This window comes from Lytechinus variegatus, chromosome 16 (assembly GCF_018143015.1).
Source record: "Lytechinus variegatus isolate NC3 chromosome 16, Lvar_3.0, whole genome shotgun sequence".
NCBI classification, from domain to species: Eukaryota; Metazoa; Echinodermata; class Echinoidea; order Temnopleuroida; family Toxopneustidae; genus Lytechinus; species Lytechinus variegatus.
In genome coordinates, this window is record NC_054755.1 from 5,199,486 (window position 1) to 5,227,025 (window position 27,540).

The 27,540-nt window shown below is 36.9% G+C and overlaps 2 protein-coding genes and 1 long non-coding RNA gene across 3 annotated transcripts; 1 reads left to right on the plus strand and 2 right to left on the minus strand.

Annotated features, from left to right (window-relative positions):
• Positions 1-1,798: 1,798 nt before the first annotated feature.
• On the minus strand, positions 1,799-8,234 carry LOC121430059 (pseudouridine-5'-phosphatase-like). The gene is made up of 4 exons (XM_041627333.1): positions 8,030-8,234; positions 6,222-6,440; positions 5,134-5,372; positions 1,799-4,348 (listed from the first exon to the last, which is right to left on the minus strand). The coding sequence occupies exons 1-4, from the start codon at positions 8,094-8,096 to the stop codon at positions 4,163-4,165; spliced, it is 711 nt and encodes a 236-aa protein (XP_041483267.1). The 5' UTR covers positions 8,097-8,234; the 3' UTR covers positions 1,799-4,162.
• A 1,849-nt stretch (positions 8,235-10,083) lies between these two features.
• LOC121429868 (L-ascorbate oxidase-like) lies at positions 10,084-19,774 on the plus strand. The gene is made up of 10 exons (XM_041627125.1): positions 10,084-10,543; positions 11,260-11,334; positions 12,123-12,403; positions 12,867-13,304; positions 14,927-15,377; positions 15,896-16,218; positions 17,338-17,482; positions 17,902-18,038; positions 18,652-18,733; positions 19,417-19,774. The coding sequence occupies exons 2-10, from the start codon at positions 11,265-11,267 to the stop codon at positions 19,683-19,685; spliced, it is 2,196 nt and encodes a 731-aa protein (XP_041483059.1). The 5' UTR covers positions 10,084-10,543; positions 11,260-11,264; the 3' UTR covers positions 19,686-19,774.
• A 1,578-nt stretch (positions 19,775-21,352) lies between these two features.
• Positions 21,353-26,852, minus strand: LOC121430377. The gene is made up of 2 exons (XR_005972024.1): positions 26,645-26,852; positions 21,353-25,375 (listed from the first exon to the last, which is right to left on the minus strand). It is a non-coding gene; the product is annotated as an uncharacterized LOC121430377 (long non-coding RNA).
• Between the last annotated feature and the right edge of the window lie 688 nt (positions 26,853-27,540).

Genomic DNA, 27,540 nt, shown 5'->3' on the forward strand with positions numbered 1-27,540 from the left:
AAGACAGTACAAGGGGAAGACTGGACACTTTGCCAATTTTTGAAACACTCGATTTTGCTTATGGGGAGGGGCGCTTAACAGCGTTAAGTAAACCATCGCACATTGGCACATGGCTTTGTATAAACATATGGGGAAAATGAGAGGGTGGATTTGGAGAGCACAGGGGTAGCGCATGCGGATAATGCCACCTTTTCTTTCCCCAGAAACCTCCAAGATAAATTCATCTCTAATTTTAGGATAAAAAATTTGAAGAAATTATTTTATATGTAACAATCATCTATTCCTTCACCCCTCCACCATTTCTCTCATGTTTTGAACACAGCCCAAAATGGCGATACGCAACGATCATAGACATATGTCTCTATGGCGACGGTCTACTTACTCAGCGCTGTAGAGCGCTCTTCCCGAGCGTTTCATAGCACACTATTAAATGTTCAGTCTTCCCCATGTAGTGTCTATGGTTTTAAACAGAGATAAAATATAAAAATGAAGGTAGTCTTCTCACCTTGAAACTCTTGGGGTCTGTTGCAATGCGTGCTGTTAATTGGTTGAAAATCAAGTTGCGCATGATTTTTAGAGTTGCGATTGATTGCAACTCTTTCTCCCTCCACTCAATTTGAAATACTTTCTCTACATCCTTCTGGACTCACTCTTTCTGCATCCTCATAAGAGTGTCATTATAACATACATCCATCTTTCTCAGTTTTTACTTTCAAAACTTCACCCTTTACCTTCTCATTTCCCCCTTCTATTCTTTATCTTCCTCCCTCTCTCCTCAGTTCTTTTTTTTTCTCATTTTCAATGTACAATCATCACACCATAAATCCCTTCACCCCCCCCCCCCCCCCCCCCCCCCCCCCGCTTTGGTCATATCCGAGTATTAAGGCAGGGAATAATTTTCCTGCTATCGTATAGCAATTTGCTCCACATTTTTTTTACTTATCTTTTGCGAAGCAGTTTTGTAAGTAGGTCTGTACAGAACATACTTGAAAGCTTTACTCTAGCAATCCAGGGGGCCATTTCATAAAGCTGTTCATAAGTTACGAGTGACTTTAAGAATGACTGGGAATCCTTTCTTGTGGTAAATGATATTGACCATTAAATGAAACCTTTGGAACAAGTAGGCTTCCGTCGAAACAGAAAAATCAAAGAATAAGAACAAAGAAAGTTTGAGAAAAATCAGACATACTATGAGCAAGTTATGAGCATTTGAATATTGAAATCACTAATGCTATGGAGATCCTCCTATTGGCAATGCGACAAGGATGTGTGATGTCACATGTGAACAACTTTCCCTTTGATGGACTATAAAACACCCCCAAAATGTCTCTTTTTCTTATGGTGATACAAACTCTTTATCCATGATGTATTCTTTAAAAATCTGTATTACATGCCCTCCTATAAAAAGAATACATGATCTACTAATAGATGTGATAAAAGAGGCAGTTTAAGTGAAAACATATACTATAGTAATGGGGAGAGTTGTTCACAAGTGACATCACACGTATTTGTCGCATTGCTAATGTGAGGATCTCCATAGCATTAGTGATCGCAATATTCAAATGCTCGAACTTTCTCATTATTTGTCAGATTTTTCTCAAATTTTCGTTGATCCGTTTCTTTGATTTTTCTGTTTTCACACAAGCTATCTTGTTCCAAATGTTTCAAATTCCTTTAATTGGTGACTATTTGGCAGATAAGAAAGTTTCACCAGTCAGTCTTAAAGTTGTTCTCAACTTACGAACAGCTTTATGAAACACACACCAGACCTGAAAATATCACCATATATGCTAAGCAGTAAGAAAATACATGTTTTATTAACTTCCTTCAAGTTTCAACAAGTTTTTGAACACCGTTTACAGACTGAATTATATTCAAATGGTACAAACATTATTGCAATATAATCTGTAATATACTTTGAATACTCTCACATGAACGATACCTAAATAGAGTTATCACTATCCCTTCATTTCTGCTTTATACCAATTTTTTAATGGTTTTGATTGGTTCTTAGAAATATCCATTATAACACTTGTCATATAAAAACAATGATACATTCATAACATATCAAACAAATATATATATACATCACGTTATAAATAAAACAATGAAGGTGCAAAATCAATTGACAATCTGCCACTTTTTGTGAATATCAAGCTGAATTTTGTTTAAATTGAAGCAAGGTTTGATTTCTCAAGATGTTCAAGAGCTGGTACATAAGAATCAAAACTTGGTTTTAATCTAAAGTTTACTAATATTATTGATATAAAAAAAATGAAGAAACTAGTCCAGGGGCCTTTAACACAAAGGTTAACAATTAATTGTATGCTTAATTTTCACGATTAATTGTACATTGTAGTCAATGCAATCATCTGGAGAAAAAAATGTGTTACGAGCCCCAGATTTTACGATGATGTATGGAAGATATTTTCCCAAAGCTAACATAGAGGGCTCCCTGACTCCCAATCTCTAGTCCAGTGTCATCAATCCATCTCCCGTCTTTATCAAAATTGGGAGTCAGGAGGCCTGCTATGTTAGCTTGGGGAAAGAGAGCTTCCATACATAAAAATTCAATCTGGACTATAAAGCTCTCTCAATAATCTTAGTGATAAATTTCCTGAAGTAACTGTTCAAAATATGTATAATTTCATGTAATCTTCCCTCGAAGATAGTTTTGGTTTACTGTAAAGTAATCAAATAATCTGCATCTAACAGTATGCTAAAAGTACATGTAGTTACCAACTTCAATTGAAACATGGTTACAAAACATACTTCGCTTCCTATATTTCAGTCTTCTATAATGCCCAACTTTGGCAAAAGGAAGCAAGTGACACATCTGTCAAATTTGAGTTATTGTTGTTTCTGAAACATCCTTTGTATGTTGCACTTTCAGGCAAAATTTGGGGAAGAAATGACTGTTCTATGGAAAGATATTGAAGAAAATATGCTGTTAAATTGCATTGATGCTTACGTAAATGATGAACACACATAGCTGATTTACAAGAAATTATATGCTTGTAACCTGCTTCCTTTTGCCAAAGTACAGCAGTATAGACATAGTCATGCATATTTCACCAGCAGTCTATGGAATACTCTCCTTATGTGACATTGGTTATCATTCAGTGTACGTTACCAAGCAGAAATATCATCATCTGAATATCAAAACATTAAAATACAGTTTTATGATAGTTTCTCATCTGGAGAAAAGGAGTTGACATTTAATACTAGGTGTCAGTTCAAATATGTTTTTCTTTGATTCGTCATCAAGTTACATACGAATTGAAATGAAAACAAATTATGGGATTGTTGAATCACCCAAGTTTTATTCAAAAAGCTAAAGTTTGCACCATAACAGATTTTCAGTAAATTTATGTAAAAGTGTCCAAAGTTTGGGTTGTGCGTAAATGTATGCTATGAAATATACCTGAGAAATTTACCCAAGGTGTTACCCACAATGCACCAGATTGCACCCAATCTGTACATGTCTCCAGGGTTCAATGCAAAAGGGATGTAAAGAGTTGTAAACTTCTCATAACAAAGAGAAGTCAGCTCCTAACATAATGATGTAATAATTTCACCTGGGACTTGTTATGAAATAAAAACAAACTTTGGAAAGTACCTCCCACGGAAACCTCGATTTTGATTTGATTCTGAGTCCTGTTACCATGGTAATCTCCCATATGTCAAAATTGCCTTAATAGTAAGTCTGTATGGAACAGGACAAACCTACCCCTTAATATGATATTTTGCAATCAACTGTTATTACTCTGGTAACATGGCTCACTAGCCAAGCAAAATCAAAATGAGGTTAACATTTAGGGAATGAGTGTTTTATGCAAACAGTTCTGGATGATTGGGTAAAAGATCTTCATTATATCTCGGTGAGGGAGGAAGGCGATACTCCGGTGGTATGATGTCTTCCTTTCACTGTCATCTCGAGGCAATAAGAGGGAGGAAGGTAAGGGAGGGGTAGGGCAAACCTTGACTACATCATCTGTGACTGAAAGGGGGGGCAACTCCTACCCCTCTGGTATAAAATCTTCAATTCATTTTCATCGCAATTCACAAGGCCATAAGAGATAGGATGCCGGGGGGGGGGACATACTTCCATCACATGGCCTACATGCATGATGGAGCACAGGGGGGAGGAAGCCACTCTTCATCAACTCTGAGTAAAAGGGGGCAGCCCCCATTCCTCTGGTATAAAATCCTCCATGGATTTGAGTACCTGATCGGCCGAGATGGTGTCGTCGGTGCCTATTAATCTCTCATCTGGTATCATGACGACCCACATGTCTGCTGCTTTACCTGCAAGCACACCATTCAGAGCATCCTCAAACACAAGAACCTGAATCAAAACAAAAAATAATATAATACATGTACATACTATTTAAGTACCATTTTTACACAAAATATATACTGGTTACCCCTGAGCATTCAAAATAGTTATTACTTCAGTTGTGCTTCTATCAACAAGAACTCATACATGTACATGATGAACCCTTACAAAGGGCAATTTATGAAGTTCATATTACAGGATCTTATAACTGTCAAGACTAAATGGAAGTGTGAAAAGATGGGGCCTACTGTTTTGCTATTTTTTTACATAAAACAATGCAAAGCTCTGTGGCCGAAAAACTCTAAATTGCTCCCTTTTCATACCCTTGTGAACCAAGAGCCAAATTCCAAAGTGGAGGTAAAACTAGATGGTTGGATATTGAATGAATTTGAGAAATAAACTGACATTCATTAAAAATCATAGTAATGACTAAAATGACCCACAGAAGGGTTTTTACGTTCAGGGTAGATAAATTGACAATGACAATAATTTTTTTCAGATCAAATATCTTTTGCTGCAAGAACTTTACAAAGGCCTTGAAAATTCATACCCCTTATTGTTGACATTCTTACAAAATAAGTTTGTCTCACATTTCATATATATTTGCTTTTATCACTTGAGTTTCATAATAAAACCATCCTTTATTCGTAGAGCATCCTTCCTTCAGAGTTAAACAAACCTTATATCACAGTCACACTGATAAACAAGCTCCAGATTCATTGCATGATTTCCAATTACACTCATTTGGTTGGACTAGGGTCTGTTTTGTAGATGTGACAGGGGCATATACTTACATTTTTGGGTGATGCAGGTGGGTTCTCCTTGAATCTTTTGGAGGCAACCTGGAAGATATCTGGAGCGGGTTTCCCATTCTGCACAGCAAGGTCATCCCCGGAACAGACGACGTGATGGAAGAGATTGAAGAACTCCTTGTGGTTGGTTGTTTTCAGGTCATACGCAGGTGTGGATGAACCGGAAGCAACGGCGATGGGGATAGAATGCTTGTGTAAATGACGAACAAATCTATCAACACCTGGAAGATAAGAACATTAAATGGCTGAATGCACTTCTTCTAATGTGACACTTGACACTTGTCTCCAAGAACAGACCCTTATTGCATTAACAGAGAGATGTCTCGCACAAGTTCAATAGCATGAAAATTAAATTGTCAATGTAATTTTGGATTTTTTTTTTTTTTTCTTTTGAGACCATGAAACCCAGTTTGCTGTTCTACCATGGAGAAGCAAAAGTTGGCATCATCCAAATATCTGTGGTAGACTGAAAATTCAGACCACAAATGCAAAGTTCAGGTGGTTTGCATCAGAAAAACTATCTGATCACATAGCTCACGAGTCAAAACCCCCACCAAGTTGCAAAGCAATTTTCTCATTTACCATCCAAATAACATTCATTTTCAAAGCTTGAGCTCATCTTCTTCTTTGTTGTTGTTGAGGGTAATAAGATATTAGTGGCAAGGATGAGGGGATGAGCAGAGGTGAAGGCTTGGCTAACTGAAGCAGGGAGGCTTAGAGATAGGACATCATTACATAAAGTGAAATACCTAGTGTATGACAGACAACATCTAAAATCTGATATTCATGTATAAAGTTTAAAATTAAAATGTCTGAATTTATTTCTTCCCTTACTCTCTTTGTCCCGCCCCGTTTGTCTTCACCCCTTTCCGCCCCGTTTGTCTTCACCCCTTTCTGTCCCTTACTACACGTCTTTCAGATGGTGACATCAAGGTCATCCACAGATGTACATAATCATATCTAATTGATAATGGTTTATAAAATTCCAATAACACAACATCTCTCTCTCTATTTCGGTTTCAGTGAACACATGAAATTTGAATGTGTAATTGAAACTAGAATGGCTTTACCAGGTAGAATTTTAGTTTCTGGCATGATTGTTGTCATTTCGTCACTGATCAGTCTGACCCACTGCTCCGCATCTACAGGCAATTCAAGAAGATCAATGATCATCTGAGCCGACTCCATCGTCTTTCGACCCATCAATTTCTTCTTGATCTCCCATGTGAACGTCTTGCCATACTTCCCACACACTTTATCGTAGACAACAGTATACAAGCGTTCCGTGTCTGAAGAGGAAAGAAACACACAATAATAGGCACTTTGAAATAATCAAGTTATTTGAGTTGAGCTTGTAACTAATTACCAACTTCATGAGTCGATTATGGTTGTCATGAAGAGATGTCCCATATTAAAAATCATTAATCAAAATATTTAAGTTTTCTAATTCTATTCAAATCTCTTAGTGTTCTGGACGTAATTTCTTTCTGAATGGCAGGAAAAAATTTACCATGTTAATTTATCATGATTTATATGCAGCCATGTTGCTTATTACATGATTGATTCAAAATGTGGCCTGGCACTGAAATGGTATGGTTTTAATTTCTTGGGGAATTGCAACCATATACATCACTAACATTGACACACATTGTATGATCGACTGCTCGCTAGATCTACCATGATTACATAGCAAGTCAAGATAGACGGCTGTGCCTGTGTGTGACCTGTGCGAATTCTTGAATATTTAAAAAATCTCCACTGCTTTATTTCCCTCTCAATGGGAGTTCAGAACCATCCCAATTGCAATTCCTGATCATAACACAAAACACAAAGTCACACAATCAACTGACATTTCACATTGCAGTTACTGCACACGCATGTTGCACAACCAAACAAGTAAAGAAGTGACAATTTAAAGGACAAGTCCACCCCAACAAAAACTTGATTTGAATAAAAAGAGAAAAATTCAACAAGCATAACACTGAAAATTTCATCAAAATCGGATGTGAAATAAGAAAGTTATGGCATTTTAAAGTTTCGCTTATTTCCAACAAAATAGTTATATGAATGAGCCAGTTACATCCAAATGAGAGAGTTTATGACATCACTCACTCACTATTTCTTTTGTATTTTATTATATAAAATATGAAATATTTTTATTTTCTCGTCATTGTCATGTGAAATGAAGTTTCATTCCTCCCTGAACACGTGGAATTCCATTATTTTAACATTTTGTGCTTCAGGCAATGAGGTCCTAATCATCAAATTCGTAAAAATTGAAATATTGCATAATTCAAACAATAAAAAACAAAAGAAATAGTGAGTGACGTCATCGACTCTCTCATGTGGATGTAACTGGCTCGTTCATATAACTCTTTTGTTGAAAATAAGCGAAACTTTGAAATGTCATAACTTCTTATTTTTTTTTACATCCGATTTCGATGAAATTTTCATTATTGTGCTTGTCTGATTTTTCTCTATTGATTTAAATCAACATTTTTCTGTGGTGGACTTGACCTTAGTTTAAGTACTAACTAGTACCGGTACTGTGCTAGTGTGCATGCGTGATCGGATGATCCTGAAATTCAAAATGATGATGATTTAGTTCATTAGTGGGAATCAAGTCACACATACATCATGTACATATGAGTGCACCTCTAAACACTCCCCACTTATAAAATGCAAAATTTTTATTTTTTTACACTTGACTCCCATAATCAAATTGATAATCAAATGTGGTCGATCGACCGGACTGATGCGATCACGGTCACCCGCGGCCCCTGGCCAAGTAGATGCCCGAAGTCCTGGGGTGAAATCATGTAGCTGCGCCGACGTTGCCTCATTTGCAGTTACGGATGTCAAATGACTATATTCTTACCTATCAGCAATCCATCCATGTCGAAAATTACATGAGTAATTTGTGCCCTAGGATTTGGGGTAGACATCTTGGGGACTTAGTTCTGATTGATGTAGTAGTAGAAGGATTTAATTTGTGAAAGAGGCCGAAAACGAATATCTGCACATTTAACGTTAAATCTCCATCTCCGACAACAGCTTGCACGCGTGGCATTTGCGGCAGAAAAAAAGAGAAATAGGCCTATATTTTCGTCAAGCAATAAATGGAATTACAGATGTGTCGTAAAATTATATTTTTTGCACGGTGATATATAATTAAATAACATTTTATTATAGTTATCATATTTAGATCTTATTACACTAAACGTTCATTTGGGGATTATGCTCATAAAAAATAATTAATGAACAACTGAAGCAAGACTAGTTGTTCAAGGTAAGGGGGTTCCCCTGGATTAAAAGGGGGAGGGGTGAGACGTAGACGGGAACATGAGTAGGCAATCTGGTAGGCAATATACAATACATGTACATGTAATTTGATTCGATATTATTTTATTTCTGCATTCATGATGAATATGGAACATAACATAGTAATCAGGGGCCGCGGAACCGGGGGGGGGGGGGCTTCAGGCCCCCACCTTTTTCCAAAACCGTGTACAAAAACGTAAAAATGGCCATATGATTGTGATTTTTAGCATGGTCAGCCCTAGACAGAAATAACCGTCGATTTGGGGGATTTATTCAACAATTTCTGACATTTTACTACAATCCCCATTCACCATGTATTGGTGAGTGAGCCAACCCATTTCGGCGGAACAACCAAAACACAGAGACTGAAGCTTTTGGTCTAGGTCAGCCCCCCCCCCCCCCCCCCCACTTTGAAAACCGCTCCGCGGCCCCTGGTAATACATATAAGAAATCAATAACTTAATTAGACGTAATATAATCAATGAAATATAACAATTATTATTAACAAGATGTGTTGCCGGTATTCACTTTAAAAAAATGATAATAAAAAAAAGATTGCAGGAGACCGCCATCGTGAGCGATGAAAGTGATGGCGGCCTTGTAAAATATAATATCAATATGTCTTTCTTTACTGAGCAAGTAACACAAATAATACATCTCTACATGGACGGGAATAATGCGGCAATCAAGATCGTGCTATCAGGAAAAACAACTAAATTGGTGAAAATCGTACAAATATTGCTACTTTATCACTACCACTATTATTATAACTATTATTCTTGTTATCATCATTATTATTATTACTATTACCATTATCATTGTTATTGTTGTTGTTATTGTTATCATCATCACCATTATTATTACAATTATTATTGTTATTAATATACTATTATCATTGATACTGTTGTTGTTATTTTTATCATCATCACCATTATTATTATTATTATTATTATATTATTTATTATCATTAATATCTCGTATTGATTATGGAAATGCTTTATTGTTTAAGATCACATCGTATCAACTTGCCAAGCTGCAACGTGCTCAAAATTCTGCTGCTCGGGTCCTCAGTGGAACATCTCGTTTCACCCATATCACTCCAATCCTCAAAAATCAAAGAATAGAATTCAAAATCCTACTCCACACATGGAAAACATTGCATGGTCAGTCTCATTTATACCTTCAAAATCTAATCTCTGAATACATTCCCGTAAGAAATCTCTGATCCTCTACTAATAAACAGCTAAATGTACAAAGAACGAATTTAACTCTGGGAGAAAAGGCATTCGCCGCATCAGCTCCATCTCTCTGGAATGCTCTTCCACTGACGATCCGATCAGCAGAATCACTTGAAGCATTTAAAAAATACCTAAAATCTTATCTGTTTTCTTCTTATTTTTGTTAAATATTGTTAGCTAATTTCATTTATTCATGCACCCATACATATGCAAATTATTTTATCTGTAATCCCCAATCCCTCTGCGCCTCGGAATAGTTCACTAGATAGATGGCGCATAATAAATGCTGTGTTTATTATATTATTATTATTATCGTTATTCTCAGCCAGACTTATTAAAATTATTACTACTATTTATAAGCTATGATTTCAAGTTTTCTTTATCATATAGCTTATCCTAATATCCCAGACGACTTTTAATCCGAATGTTCATATCTCTCATATTTCAATCAACAACTATAGTGAATGCCTGATTATTGAGTAGACAATTAAAACCAGTAAGGTGTCACGGTATTTGAACCTTTCTTTGCAAACCTCCGTTATCTTTGAAGGGTCAGACGTCGTCCAAAGATCATACAACAACAATGGTCTCAAGTCATCGACACCAACCTAAGATTAGAAGATTACTTAGGGTAAACATCTAAAGAAGTTTTGTAGGAGAGCACTGTAGATTTGAATGACGGAACACCAATGACATTTGCAATTTCAAATAAATTGCGTTTGATATGGAATGACGTTTATGAAATATTGAAAACAGGTAGATTTCTTGGAATCTTGTGCTCGATCATCTTGAGTGGACAAATGACAGTTTGATAAATCTCGGTTTCAATTAAGGTGAGTGCGTCCATCATCATTCTAGAGATTAATCATGTAATATGCCCACCCCTTCTCACCTGTCTCTTAATTGTGTATCCCCTTACTCCCCCCCCCCCCCCTCTATCCCTCGCTGACAATTTTCATAAATTCAATTTTATGTCAATAATAATAAGTAACCATTTTATTTTAGTGACAGTTTAGAGATTATATTCTAAGAATAAAAGTATGATCCATTCTGTAAATTCAGGGACCATGTATACGTTACGCAAGCAGGGAGTTATTGCGTAATGAACGAACTAATATGTGATGGGTTTTGATTCGAAAGAGGTGTAGCATTTTCCATTTCCGAAGCAATTTTACTCGATTCCTGTATTTTTTTTGTATAGTTATATGTTTATACCTAATTTTTTGCCGTGTTTTTTTTAATCAAGAATTCCATGAAATGACTTGTCGGGCGTAGTATCCGACAGTTATCACATGCAGTTATTGCTTCTCAGCAAATCAAAATCAAGGGGATTTTTCAGATCTAACTTATCAGACAACAAAATAATGTTAGTGATGAAACTGTCTCTCGGCCTACTATATCGTTGTACTCATTTCTGGGACAGCACCAAATCCATGGATATGGGTGTGGGGGGGGGGGGGGGTACCTCAAATTCATCAACATGATTTATATACTTTTTAAGCGCTTCGATCATTTTAGCATTTAAAATGAAATCCTTCTTTATTTGCAGGTGTAATGAATTATCAATTCATAATGGCCTCTATGGTATCATTCGGCATTGCGTTCTTCCTTATACAGATATTACGTAAGTTTCTGACTTTCCTCTAACACCTTTTTTTTATATGCTTCGATTAATTTCTATACATTTAGGCATATTATTATGTAGAGAAAGGAATGTAAAGATCGTTTGCATGGTATATACCTCATTAGGTTTATATGTTGACTATAATTACGTTGGGGAATTCAGCAGAAATTGGGCACATTAAAATAATAACAATTTTTGAAATGCCCTTTAAATACTTAATTTCTTATTCCTTTCATATTGTCAAATTCGATGTAATACGCCAGGGTTTCAAATTTAATTCAATATCCATATCTTATAGATTTGGGGACGCGAGGGGGAGAGTGGGGAGAGTTCGTAGCCATCGTATCATCATAGAGCCATTAACAGCTCCATGGTATCATTTTGATACTTCACATTTATATATGATTAATTTATGTTATAAGTCCATGTCTGATAAACAACTTTTTAATGGTTTTATCATTTTGTTCCCCCGAGAGACCCCCCCCCTAAAAAATGATAATAATAATAATGGGTCAATAGACGGTTTGCCCCCATGTCAAAGAATAGTTGCAAATTAAAGGATCACCATACAATGCCACTGAATGTGATATAAAGTGCACTTTCGTATGGACAGAAACAGGAAAATAACCCACTCATAATCATAGGCCTATTAGTGAATAGGCACTGTGTCAGATATACATTAATAGAGCGAATAAACAGTCATAGGTAAACCAATGAACAATAAATAATTATTAATCATTCATAGAGTCACTAAAATACTACTTACTCCTTTATTCACTTTATTCTAGATTTATTCCATTTCTACCCTTTCGCTCTGTCACATTCTACATCAACCACTCTCTCGAATGGCGCTTCCAGTGCATCATGTTTACGAGATTGTACGAGATTTCCCGAGAGGAGAACCTGTGACTTTCACTTTGTAGCAGAGTGGTATTACTCAATGTCTAAGGCTTGCTACGACTGCCCTTTTAATATAAGTGACTGCAGGCGACCTCATTGTATAGCTCTGAATGGGGTTCAGCGACCAGTCTTGGCAATAAATCGACAGATACCAGGGCCCAGTATTGAGGTAGGTTCAAAGAATTCTGATTTCATCCGTATGCAAATCTACATAAAAAGACGCTTTCTCGCCCCCAAATAAAAAGAGAAGGAGGAGAAGAAGAATATTAAGTACAAAATTGTGGTATACATGTATCTTTTTCCGTCATGCGCTTCGCGCGCATTTTTTTCAATTGACATCCACACGCACCACGCACCATTCAGCAATATTGTGAATGCAGTTTTCCCACAGCTATACTTAACTTGATTAACAGTTACTACTGTGAAAAGGCTCAATTTCTTCTTCTTCTCTTCTTCTTTTCTTCTTCTTCCTTTTCAAACTTTTGCTCCCGCTCGTTTTCCATTTTTCCTACTACATGTACTAGATTTATATATAAAAATCACAGGCGGTCGCTTCCTGTCCCGCCCCTGACACCCTCCTTGACTGAACTATATCAGACCTTAATTTGTCATTATTGTGGGTTGTTCAACAGGTTTGCCAGGGTGATCGAGTCCGTGTCACCGTTCGGAATGTCCTGGACAACTCGGAAGGTTTGACCATACATTGGCATGGTCAGCATCAGCGAAATACCCCTTACATGGATGGTACGTCAATGATCACGCAGTGCCCCATCCCTCGACCCCAGACTTTCACCTACGACTTCGTTGCCGACACACCGGGCACGCAGTGGTGGCACTCACATTCGGGACTTCAACGGGCTGATGGTTTGTTTGGTCCCTTTATCGTCAGGCAGAAGAAGAAAGATGATGTTCATTCTAGTCTCTACGACGTCGATGACCACAACCATGTGATGACGATGTCGGATTGGACCGATACGCTATCGATGCAGCATATGATGAAAGATCTCCATGCTGATGGACCTGGTGGTCCTGATGCCGTGCTGATTAATGGGCGTGGCACGAAAAGAAAGGTACACTGGAACCTTTTTCAAAATACAAACAGTGATCAAAGAGTCCACTTCTGGTCGTAATCTTCATAATTTTAGGCCACGAGCTAAAGTGGTGTTCAGAGTGATGATTTATGAATATGAATATTCAGATACAGGGCCACGTACATGACAATAGATAGGGGAAGGCGGGGTAAGTTGAGCATAGGGGCAAGTTGAGCCACCAGCCCCAGGCCAATAATGAATGAGTCAGACATTGTGGTGGTGTCATGTATTGATGACCCATAGCATAACCCCTAACCCCACCACATTGTTTTCAACTTTGAAACAAAAAGTAGTTTTTTAGAGGGAAAAACATGAATTTCAGCCAAAAAAGTAAAAAAGAGTGTGAAAAAGATAAGGGGTTTAAACACACACACGTCTTCAAATATAGTAAAGACATGATAACAACATTGTTAGTCCAGGTATGGATCTTCATATTCATTGTCATAGTCTTTTAGATGATGGATGCATAATAAATGTGTGGATACAAAATTATCGCACTAAGTTCGGACTGGGGTAAGTTGAGCCAAACAGCATGGGGCAAGTTGAGCCATGGTAATTCCTATGGTAATGTATCTTAAAAAACAAACAAACCATAAAAATCGATTGAAATGCTGACTGAAAGGAGCAAATTTACATGACTGCTCTTTTCCTTTTAAAGGATGTTAGTATTTATAGAGAATTAGCAAGTGAAAAGACTTTAAACAAAAAATTGACATGCTGGTTCTCCCCTCATACATAGTTTTTGTGGCTCAACTTACCCCAGAAGGTGGCTCAAACTTACCCCATATATGGGGCAAGTTGAGCCATTTGACATTGTTTTTTTCAAAGGTCACGATGACTTTGAGTGTGGGGATAGAAAGTTATATATAGGTGGAAAATATTTCAGAAGAATTAAATTTCAAGGCAAGGTACTTATTTCGACAAGATTATTAATCATATCAATTCTAACATGCAAAAAGCAAAAACTGTCACAACTTACCCCGCCTTCCCCTACATAGTTTTTGTGGCTCAACTTACCCCAGAAGGTGGCTCAAACTTACCCCATATATGGGGCAAGTTGAGCCATTTGACATCGTTTTTTTTTTCAAAGGTCACGATGACTTTCAGTGTGGCGATAGAAAGTTATATATAGGTGGAAAATATTTCAGAAGAATTAAATTTCAAGGAAAGGTACTTATTTCGACAAGATTATTAATCATATCAATTCTAACATGCAAAAAGCAAAAACTGTCACAACTTACCTCGCCTTCCCCTACTATTGGTAGAAGTATTTACAACAATTTCGACAAAGGATGCTGAAAACTTTTCAAACGAAAACCTGTGATTAGATTGACAGGACTGATAATAAATTATGATAAGAGATCTTTAAAAAATAAAAACTAACATCACGGATCATAATTATACCAGACCTGTGTTATTATCTCATAACCTAACATAATGTTACATAGTGTTCTGTTGATTCCAACCATATATTCTCTAGCTTATATATTTAACAGTATTCCTACTCCTACACTTGAAACGTCTATACTTTATGAATTTGAATTATGTAACACCATATCACCGATAATCATCATTGTTTTAATTGCTCTCAAAATTTTCAGGTTTTCGAAAGAGATGGCGAAGAGGCCCATCTCCCGGACTCCATATTCTCCGTCAAAAAGGGATTACGCTATCGCTTCCGAACCATCAATACAGCGGTCACTAACTGCCCATTGAAGATATCCATCTCCAATCACAAACTTCTTATAATAGCATCCGACGGCTCGGCTGTTGACGCCTTATCAGTAGACAGCGTCGTCATCGCAGGAGGAGAGCGGTATGACTTCGTGGTGTCAGCCGACAGAGCGATTGGCACATACCCGATTCAGGTGAGAGGTGTTGATGGATCGGAGTGTGAAGGAATTGGAGAAATTGCGACTTTGAGGTATGAAGGATCAACTTCGGAGGAAGTGGCGTCACCAGCGGGCAAAGAAGATGACGGCGTCGTTCTTAATGTACCGATTGTTGAGAGCAGTGAGGGAAGACCTGGTGTTCATGACCTCAGAGATGCAGGTGAGATAGATGGAGAGTTTAAGAGGCCGTAGCACCAAATTTGTCTCCTCCCTTTGGAGGAACGGGTTACCCGTTACCCCCACTTCACCTGCAAATTATTGGATGGCATAGTTTTAAAAGTCATCTAGGCCGGGGCAGATCAAAGATTTTCTAAAGGGGGGTGGGGACACTTTCCTGAGGAAAATTTGACATGCTGTGTTAACGGCATATTCCCATTAAAATATATGCTGTAATAAAAAAAGGGGGGGGGGGGCAATAGTGTACTATTCCATCATTGACGTCAAGGAATAGTATAAATTTTATTCAGTGGGTGCTTCATTTTCATCATCATCGCAAAATAGTGAGGATATGTTTGGTCAGATGATGCCATTAAACCATTCAGGATTTACGTAGGATATAATTATCTTCTGGCTTGTGTTATGGGTTTTGTTACACGCGATAATATTTTCGAATGATTATTTATCAATAAAAAGCGAAAATGAGATTCGCTTGATACCAAAATTACTTTGTTCCTATAGGTGACATCGACCCGGACATCGTTCGTCCTAAACCCGACGTCACACACTACATCGAAGTCGACAGCGTGTATCGCAACTCTCCGCATCTCCACCACCACGATTACTACCCCGTAGAAAAGGCGGGCCACAAATACACAGCGAAAAGAACTCATATGATGAACAACATCAGTTTCGCCCTCCCCGCCGTCCCTCTGCTGACGCATCATAGTCATCTCCATGCTGGGGGTCTTTGTACGAAATCGACGATGATGACGGACTACGGACGTGACTGTGAAAAAGAATACTGCGAGTGTACACACGTCATTCCGGTCGAGTTGAACCAGGTTGGGCAAGTCAAAATAGCAAGTCTTATGGGCTTGCTATTCACCCCCCCCCCCCCCGCTTCTCTTTCTAATCCCCTTCTCCCTTTCTTTCTCTAATTTTGTTCAAAATTCGAAACGATTCCCCCTTCTTTTCTTACCATTATGGCATACACAGTCTGTGCCCTCCTCTGCTTCCTATTCTTATCATGAGTTCGTTTCGAATGGCCTATCCCAGTACCCATCCAAATAAAGGTAATGCAAATTGAAAGAATAATATTACAAATCAAGGTAAGGGCACATCCGGACCGTGTTCCCCCCCCCCCCCCCTCCCCTCCTTGAGAGCCATCATAACAAATATTTCGGGCATACACAAGTGAGGACCCTTTTTGTTGACGTAGATCACCATTAATCCGGATTGAAGACCTATTTGAGGGGGGGGGGGTGGTTTCTCTACGAAAATGCCCCCCCCCCCTGGAAAATCCTGGATCCGCCCTGAGAGTATTATAATGGTTGTCACTGCCATCTACAGTAGATGGTAAAACAGCGGAACATGGTTGACTGTATACAGACGCAAGCTCGATTATTGATCTATAGGCCTATATGGTAACGCAATAAAAGGCTTGATGCAAGAGGCTAGTTGCAAGGGGCATTGATAGAGAGAGTTCGGTCAATTTGGGTTCACTGGGTAACCAGCATGGCGCTTAATGCTTTTTATAGGCAAGCTCATTTCAAGGGAAATCGTGCTTTGGTGGTAAACAATTCATGCCATTGAAACCCGGTCGGCCAGACTCTATTAATGGCTCTGTTGGTCGCTTTTGATTATGTCAATTAGAATTTTTCAGTTGAAACTTCTATTATCACCAGTTAGAGGAATCAAAGAACGTTTATTTATTGCAGGGAGCAGAACAATGATCAATTTTATTATTGTTTGTTTTATTTTGTTTTATATTGTTTATTGTAAGACTAGCTGTTTAATCAGGAACCTAGATTTTTATTGCGATTGATTGAACGTTTATTCCAATGTCCTTAATAGATGTGCACGTACATATTATGAGAAAAGTGGTTTGACATGATCGCATGAGGCAACGTTAATGATAATGTCGACTTGAAAACGACCTAAATTTCTGACACGATTCCTAGGTTGTTGAGCTCATATTGGTGACAAAGTCTTTGAGAGAATTCGAGCCACACCCACTCCATCTCCATGGTAACCATTTTTACGTCATCGGTTACGACAACGGCGAACAACTTCCGCTACAGACGATAAAAGACATGGACGGAAGATGTATAATTATTAAAATATTTTTCCTAACCATTAATTGAAATATTTGTATCAAACTAAAGGATTATATGTTTCAAGATCATTTTCGTGCTGGACCTCGTAATTTTTATAAAGTAGACTGTATCATAAAGAAACTAACGCATGAACTACACCATTAGTGCACCCTCGCTCTTTGATTTTTTACACAGCTTTCTAATCACTCCAAGATCGACATATTTGAATTCGAGAATTGTCACTTCTGTTTTTAATTAACCAAAATAACGTTAAAGAAGCAATTATAAATGGAAATAAAAGAAGTCAAGAACTTGACAAGTCTAGTCCAAGTTATTTGGAGAGGAAAGCCAGTCTCTGTTAACATGGTAATGATGGTAAAGTGAACATCAGTAGCGCTACTTATGGAAGTCTTTTTCCCCTCATCTCAGGTGAAATAAAACGAAATCTGAATCGCCCACCACGAAAAGACACATTGATGATGGCTCAGAGGTTGACCATACTGCGGTTCAAAGCTGATAATCCGGGCTGGTGGTTGTTCCATTGTCATATGGATGTACATCTAGAGGTAAGGAGCGGGTAGGGGTGGGAGGAAGGGAGGGGGGGGGGTGGTTGATGTTGGTCTAGTGAGTAAAGGACCTACTTCATCAATTTAATACCATCCAATGAAAATAAGTTCAGTACTTTAAACTGTCATTGTAAATTTGTTATGGATTTTTGAACCGGGTACCATGTTTTAAAAGTAAAAGAAGGAACAAAAAACAGAAGAAAAAAAATCACTAGCGTACCCGGGGGGGGGGGGGCAGAGTGCACCCTAATACAATCCTCATTGCTTGAAATTATAGTGAGAAAATCTCCTGGAGAGTGTTTCTTGAAATGGCTATAACCTCTTTCTTTTTGTTTTGTTTTCTTTTCTTTACTTTTTTTTTATACATTTTTGCGAGTCAAAAATGATTTTCCCTTCTGACGAGGTGTTTTTAAGTACACCTAAACACAAGCAATCCCTTTCTGATACTTTACTTTCTTAATCATTTTTTGACTTTTAATTGGTCCCCTTGGTCATTTTTAACTACTTGAAATCAAGGGGGTCATCGCCCCCACCCCCTCGGTAACGCCTGGATCGGAAGGTCGTAGAAGTCGTACTTAAAGAATATTCTTTTGTTACATTTCCTCTCATACAGCTTGGTATGGCTGTTGTGTTCCGTGTGGGTAATGACAGTGACTTACCCCCTCCACCTATCACGATGCCAGTGTGTTCAAGAGGTAAGCATTCAACAATGTCTGAGGATTATCTTCTCTTTCTTGTTTACGGGGGGGGGGGGTATTCAATCCTTATTGGTTATGACGCCCTATAATTTTTTTTAGGGCAATAGTTTACTGCCTGGAGAAATAAAATAATGGATTAGGGTATTCGATAATATATTAAGCAATTCAAGCCAATGATTTTGTAAGACTGTCATATTCTAAAATCATTTGCTTGAAATACTATTAGGCCATGAATATTGTCATTATCATGCAGTGCATCCAACATGTCCAAGAAAATCCAAGTACATCTTCCCAACCTTTGTTCAATTTTTATTAAAATCTAAGAAAGATGCCCTACATTATTTTGTTTTAAAGATCGATCGCTGTTCTTGCGGAAATTGCATATTCATTTCTTACCTTTTATATTAATATTTCTTTAGTACCTCTCTCTCTCTCCTTCAACCCCACACCTTCCCCATCCTACTCCCACCCCCTCTCAGGGGCCGCGGAAGCGGGGGGAGGGGTGGCTTCAGCCCCCAACTGTTTTTCCAAAACCGTGTACAAAAACGTAAAAATTACCATAGGGTTGTGATTTTTGCATGGGCACCCCCCCCCCTCCCACTTTAAAAACCGTTCCGCGGCCCCTGCTTCTCTCTACGTCTTTTCATGTACTTATTTTCTTCCTCTATTGCTCTTCTTAGATTACACTGAGCACACATCGGCGAGTGGCAAGGCAATCCCAAACTTCGAAGTAGTCAACGAGATAGACGGGGCAGCCGACACGCCGACGTATTTATTTTACGTTATCATATCCACCTTTATTTTGGTTTCGCTAGCTCTTTTCTGTCTTCTAAATATACACAGAAAGAAAAGATCTAGAAGAAATAGCATCAAATACAGGCGATTACCTAATGGAGAGGTTAACGTGGCTTTTGATACTGGGCATCATGACCATAGAAATGCACTTTGATATTGAGGCTGAATTCAGGGGAAAATATTATTTTAATGAGAAACATTAGGGAGAAGGAAAGATAGTTTGAAGTGACGGGGGGGGGGGTAAATATAAGGAAGAGGGGACAGCCGAAAGAGAAAGGGAGGGTAAGCAGGGGCGGGCTCGCGGGGGGGGGGGGTAGGCAAAGGTGCTCAGTATATAAGCAATCGGGAGATATAAGTTGAATGCTTCAAATACGAAAGGATTATTTCCAAGTTTCGTATACGATTAAAGAAACTTTCTTTTAGAATGTCATTTGTTTGTTCTTTCTCTCTCAAACTGTTTACAATACCACACAGATTGTAATAAATGCAGTTATGCAAATGAAAACAATGGTGCAATATCTCTATAAATGTTTAAAAACTTTCCTAGATTTTATTCAAAACCTATACAATATGATTACACAGTTTATAATCCAATGTACGCCTGTTGAAACATTTTAGTCTGATCGCATTAATTGCATTAAAAATATTCTCTTTCAACTACTGAAGTAAATCGTCTATTCAACATGATTGTTGAACTATTCCTTTGTGTCTATTTTTTAAAGATTAAAACAAGAAAATCAAAAATAAAACATTTATAAAAAAAATCTGATAAAACTTAAAAAGAGAACTCTGTGCATCATGCTTTTATTCAACTAATAATCTGTAGTTACCATGGTAACATTGTAAAAAGTACATTTTTTCAAATTCCTTGATGAAATAGAAGACTAAGTTACAAACAATGAAAAGTTTTCTCCTCTTATTTTAAGAATATAAATTTAATTATAACTACAGCCCTACATGAAATTACATGGAACATAACATAGAAATACAAAGAAAAATATATTCCAAATATGATTCCATCTAAACATTCAAGCTTATCAACCCGGGGGGCCACTTCCATTCACGAGTGGATACCATGCGCGACCATGGGGTCTCGAAAAGCACCCTAAACACGTAATTTCCATATTCTGAAAATGCACCCCTTAACAAGTATTGGCGTGTGAAACCTTACCCTTAACAAGTATCGGAAACAAAATGATACTCTTGGCAAATATTCCCTGAAATGAACCCCTAAACAAGTACAGGAATGTTTTATTGTTATGGGTCCTTTGGTAATTGTCGACTTTACCTTTTTGGTTTAGTACGACCCCACCTTCTACACCTCGTGCAAATAGGACTCTAAACACGTAGTGTTGGGGCAAAAAGGACATCCTTTATAAAACATTTTAATTTTGTTTTATCATCCCTGCAAATTCGACCCTAAACACGTAATTTTCCTAGCGAAATAGATACCCTTTTTTCATTATTTTTGTGTTTTTGACACCCTTTTCACGTTACGTACGTAACGTGCCCTATCGTGAAAAGGACATCCTTTTTACGTGTTTTTTTGGTCGCGCATGGTATCCACTCGTCAATGTAAGTGGCCCCCCCGGGCTTATCAACCAATACCATTTTACCGATAAAGATAAACTACACACATTGGCATCATACTGGCATTCAAAAACATGAAAAATCTGAAATAATCTTGATAATGTATATTCAATCTATATAAAATGAAATTAAAAAATACTTTAAATATGGTCTCTAAGTAAAGCACAGTATCAATTTGAATGAAATGTTCTTCAGAAAAGTTCAGCTGACCGAGGAAATTTTTCTCAAAAATAATCTCTATTCTTACAAACAATGTGGATATCCTATGAAATATGTTCAGTAATTTGGAGGGTTTCTTTTAATGAGATGTTCACCAAATTTATGCTTTGATTAGATCAATAAAACAGGAACCAGGGTAAGACTAGGTTAGTATGGCTAATACCCGGCAGTAATCAATCTAACCCACAACTGGCTCAACTCCAAATATGTATTCTCAAATATCATCTCCAGTCTTATGAGCAATTATTTAAAATTGATCTTTTTTTGCTTATTTTCAACCAGGGTCCATCCTTCAAAATCTGCTTTTCTTGATGTCCTTCAGATTTTTATCCATAAATTTGTATTATTCTGTTTTGCCCATTTTTTAATGGAAAATAAATGAACTGAACATGCACAACATATGAAATATTCAGCAGTTTGTTTTGTGGAAATGAACCTGATTTAAACTGCTTTTAAGGTATGGCCAATTATGTCTTGCTTTGCAAGTAAGATAAAAAAATCTACCCTACATCGGCCTAACTGTACAACAAACATGGCTCTGAATTTAAGCATTTAATAATTCATGCACCACCACCAAAGTTCATTCATTATCAAACGAGGCTTGCAGGTCAACCATTCTTATTGTAAGATATATACAAGATAGCCTGTGCTACTAGTGATAATCTAAAGATGAAAACAATATTTCACTCCATGACAAATCCCACCCAAGGAAAGAATAAGGATTGATCAGTAGAAATATAGGAGCTCCAAGAAAATTGTAGTGATTTAAACATGGATAAACACAGTGATTGATGCATAAAATTGATCTTTTTTGCTTATTTTCAACCAGGGTCCATCCTTCAAAATCTGCTTCTCTTGAGGTCCTTCAGATTTGTATCCATAAATGTGTATTATTCTGTTTTGCCCATTTTTTAATGGAAAATAAATGAACTGAACATGCACAACATATGAAATATTCAGCAGTTTGTTTTGTGGAAATGAACCTGATTTAAACTGCGTATAAAGTATGGCCAGTTATGTCTTGCTTTGCAAGTAAGATAAAAAAAATCTACCCAACATCAGCCTAACTCTACAACAAACATGGCTCTGAATTTAAGCATTTAATAATTCATGCACCACCACCAAAGTTCATTCATTATCAAACGAGGCTTGCAGGTCAACCATTCTTATTGTAAGATATATACAAGATAGCCTGTGCTACTAGTGATAATCTAAAGATGAAAACAATATTTCACTCCATGACAAATCCCACCCAAGGAAAGAATAAGGATTGATCAGTAGAAATATAGGAGCTCCACGAAAATTGTAGTGATTTAAACATGGATAAACACAGTGATTGATGCATCGCGTTGAGTATGCTGTGGCCGACCAATCTCACAGGATTAAAGCCGATGGGTGATTGTCGTAACGGCACAACACTGCGTATATATAATGAATCGCACGAATTACAATACCTATTGTATATGGAACCTTGACACAGTCACCTACATGTATGAGTGAACTTGAAGTAAAAATGGCAAATTCAATTCAATCCTAGGCACGATAATATTAAGGTATAAGGCATGATAATATTTGATGATTACATTAGCATCCATGCGTAGAATTATATTTACATCTTTTTCTTACATTTTCACAAAATATCACAAGACAAGAAAGAGACAAGATTGAGAAAGACTGAGTGTTATTATCCCCACATCAAGGCACACAGATCGTACAAAATCAAAACTGTACATGCAAAACATATACAATGTAATCTATATTTCTTAAAATGATTCATAAATCATTTCTGCATAAACAAGTCTATAAAAGCAAGAGAATTGTGTAATGAATCAACAAACTAAAGAATGAACAAAATAAAACACTCTGTTAATAAAGTTCCTGTTACAATTTTTTTTTAGCTTCATGTACACAAGTACAAGAATAAGCACTGTAATTTTTCAGTTTAAGTCTAGAAAGACGTTATTAAACCTAAAACAAACAAAATTGCAAGTAATTTTAAAATGTATAATATATGACAAGCATGGATGAAAATATTGAGAGAAATACATTGTAGAAGTATCAGCATGTTAAAGAAGCGATTATGAGACAAATAACGAGATGGCAAGGGAAATATGTGACAAAAAATGTTACCCACAAGACATAAAGATAAAAAAGAAAGTTGCTGTGAGAAAAGAGAAAAAAGGCAGCCAGAAACCCGATATAGAATAGCAAAATGGCGGTAATATGGAGAGAAATTAAAACTAACAAAAATGGTGAAGATTCTGTGATTTCATTTAACAACCTGATAAAAAGCTGTTAAGAATCAATATACAATTTTACAACAATCAAACTTGGCAATTTAATTTCGTGAAGAGTCTATCTCCATTTTTAAAACTTTGAACAAAATGAACAGGAAGAGAATTAAGCAAATTGTACAGTGAAAGGTTGGCTGGAAAAAAAATCAAAATAAATGTTATGAACATTTAAAATTGCATACTACTAGTAGAAAATCATTGGAGAAAAATGGTATCAAATTTTGCATACGACCATGACTACAAGTCAAGTTTAAAGGTAATAAAGTTTGTATTGCTCAATTATCATGTACATGTATGTGAATGTGGTGGCATTCGGAACCACATTATCACTCTTTACAACGATGCAGTATTTGTTATACAAATACAATTATGGAGTAACCTGATTTTAAAAATGAAATAACACAAAATTTGTTGTTTTTGAGGATGGAGGGAATTTGGATGATGTTGATTTGCTGATGTGTGAAAGACCACATACATGTATGGTGTGATCTCATTTCATTACATTGAATAAGCTTGGTATTATGATCAACCCCATCATTTTGAAAAGTATTATTAAAAGATATCAAACAAGTTTGGGAGGTTGGTTTCATTGCCTGTTGAACATTTACAATTCATAATGCATGTTGTTTTCACTTCAAGTAACACTTGACCACAACTCACAAGGGAAATATTCCAAACACATGCATACTCGAAAGGGATTGAAAAGAAGTTTTTCTTAGAAAAAAATGTATTTTTTGCAACATTTCACTTCTGACTTTGCCCTAAATCCATGGTAACATTCCATGATTATATGATCACAGTAGATGGTACATCAACGTAAGAGAAGCAATGAGGGTTTCTACTGTAACCGGTTTCCGATTTCATAGTCCAGTAACAAAAAAGATACCATCCCTCGAATCGAAGTTGCAGAATTTTTTTTGAGAAGTTTATTTGAGGATATATATTAGACCCCGTTCTCGTTACCATCTTACATTTAAACTAGTTTACTGGAAGCTAGTCTAGTCACTATCGTCCTACATGTAACACTAGTTTTATAGTGGAAATTAGTTTAACATGAAAATATAACGGCTGAAGGGATCTTTCAAACCCGTTTGAAAAACGAACAAAGATTGCTTTGCCTCGTTAAACTAGTTTTTAGCGTGAGGACAAAATTGCTCTTCAGGAAGAAATCTTCGCACTTTTGAGCGCGATACTCCACAGAGTACAGAATGTCTACGCTGCGGTTGCAAATTTCGCATGAAACATGTCACCCCACTGAAAGTGTGTCCATAACAGCAAAATCCCTTTGCATGAAGCGCTTATGAAAACCACTTTCAGATTCAAATGGGAATGCTACCAAAGACAAAGTGATCTTCCAAACTAGTTTTCTGAACCAATTTCCAGTAAACTAGTTTACACAAAATAAATTGAGAACAGGGTCTTAAAAAAATCAATTCCAGACTTATGATTGGTTTAGTGGGCTTAAATTGATTTGAAATTAAATGCCCAAATACCCACTAAAATAATTTTTAACCCCAACATGACTTTTTCTTTGAGGCAGATTGATAGTATGCATTGAAAATATTGGTAAGTTTGGAGGAATCTCACTGAACCCTACTATAGGGAGGGTCGGAAGGCTTTCCTCGGCGTTTCACCACGTAATACGTCACCGCAATGGCAGCAGCAAGAACGATGATTCCAATGACAATTCCGATGATGACATTGGTACGGACCCCTGTGGATGGACTCTTACATAGGTATTCTGTGAGAAATTGGAAGAATAAAAAATATCATTGTAAACTAATTACGTGTATCATATTTCTTCTTGATATTCTGTTATTATAATCATTATCATCATCATCATCATCATCATCATGCTTACTAAATATTTTCATCATCCCCACCACCACCATCATCATCACAATCATCATCATCATCATCATCGTCATCATCGTCATCCTTTTTACGTATTCATCCTCATAACCATCACCAACACCATCATCATCACCATCATCATCATCATTATCGTCATCATCGTCATCCTTTTTACGTATTCATCCTCATAACCATCACCAACACCACCATCACCATCATCATCATTGTCACTCTCATTAACTTCATCACAATTTTTACCCTCCTCCTCCTCTTCATCATCACCATCAGTTACTAAGATGAAACGGAAACATGCTCTAAAAGTAATAATCTTCAGGGCCCCATCTTTCAAAGAATTAAGATTGATCTGATCAATCGCAACTATGGGAAGCCTTAACCTCAACATCTAAAATACATGTTTGTTCAAAATATTTTCTAGATATGATGTATATTCAATTATCACCCGTATCAGACATCTGAGCTGGTCATTTGCAAAACCGTATTGCCCTACATTTTCTAAATATCGGGAAGGGTAGGTATATTGTTTGTATTTTCCTCGGTCTCAATGTGCGTTTTTTCTTTGCATGCAGAGACGTCTCAAAATATACCTTTGTATTTTCCTTGGTCTCACATCTGGGCATTTGTGGATGCGTATAAAGAGATACGCTTCATAAGGATCCCCGCGCCAACAATATACGTCATAATAAAGACAACGCTGGATCCGAGCGCTTGCAAGTACGTCATAATGGTAAAGTGCAGAGCCTAGACCGACATTAACATGACACAATAGAACTCTATTTTTAAAAGAAATATCCCCATTACCATGATTTTTGCTCTAGATATCTGATTTAGATGATAATAAAAATATTGACTGGCTCTTCTTTTGGGGAACATCAAATATATTGCCCTTAAAAGACCCATATTGCCCTCGTCTAAAGACTCGGGCCAATATGATTCTTTTGCTGGCAATATATTTGATGTTCCCCTCAAGGCCAGTCAATATTATATAAATATTCACTGTTTTCTTGACAATTCAGTATGTTTCTCTTTGTTTTCAAAGGACAACGAGCAAATTTTCTAAAGAAAAAAATCATGATATTGATGGATTTCCATATATATACTTGAGATTGATTGGATCAATCATAACACTTTGGTTTACCTTTGCCCAGGTCTCCTGACTTGGTCTTTTGGACAAACGGCTGGAACGAAGGATTGGCCAGGTTTACAGCGAATTGGTAGAAGGAGGCATTCAAGGACTTGCACTTGTAGTAGTCACCAAAAGGGACAGAGAGGAGCTCCTTCTGATAAGAACCATAGGCTACGAGCGCTGAAGAGTTGGAAGAGAAAAAATGACTTGCAAGACTTAAAGGACAAGTCCACCCCAACAAAAACTTGATTTGTAAACACTGTAAATTTCATCAAAATTGGATGTAAAATTAGAAAGTTATGGCATTTTAAAGTTTCGCTTATTTTCAACAAAATAGTTATATGAACGAGCGAGTTACATCCAAGTGAGAGTTGATGACATCCTCACTCACTATTTCTTTTGTATTTTATTATATGAAATATTCTTAATTTCTCGTCATTGTCATATGAAATGAAGTTTCATTCCTCTCTGAACACGTGGAATTCCATTATTTTAACATTTTGTGCTTCAGGCAAGGAGGTCCTAATCGTCAAATTCGTAAAAATGGAAATATTGTATAATTCAAACAATAAAAAAACAAAAGAAATAGTGAGTGACATCATCGATTCTCTCATTTGGATGTAACTGGCTCGTTCATATAACTATTTTGTTGAAAATAAGCGAAACTTTGAAATGTCATAACTTTCCTATTTTACATCCGATTTTGATGAAATTTTCAGCATTGTGCTTGTCTGATTTTCCTCTATTGATTCAAATCAACATTTTTCTGAGGTGGACTTGACCTTTAAAGAGTGTGGTTCTACGGTGGCGCGGAAACGTGTGGGTGGATACAAAATTGAAGAAGCAAGTGATTCTGTGAGAGAATTGCTCACCACACCAATCAATATTTGCTCAAATTTTTATTGTTT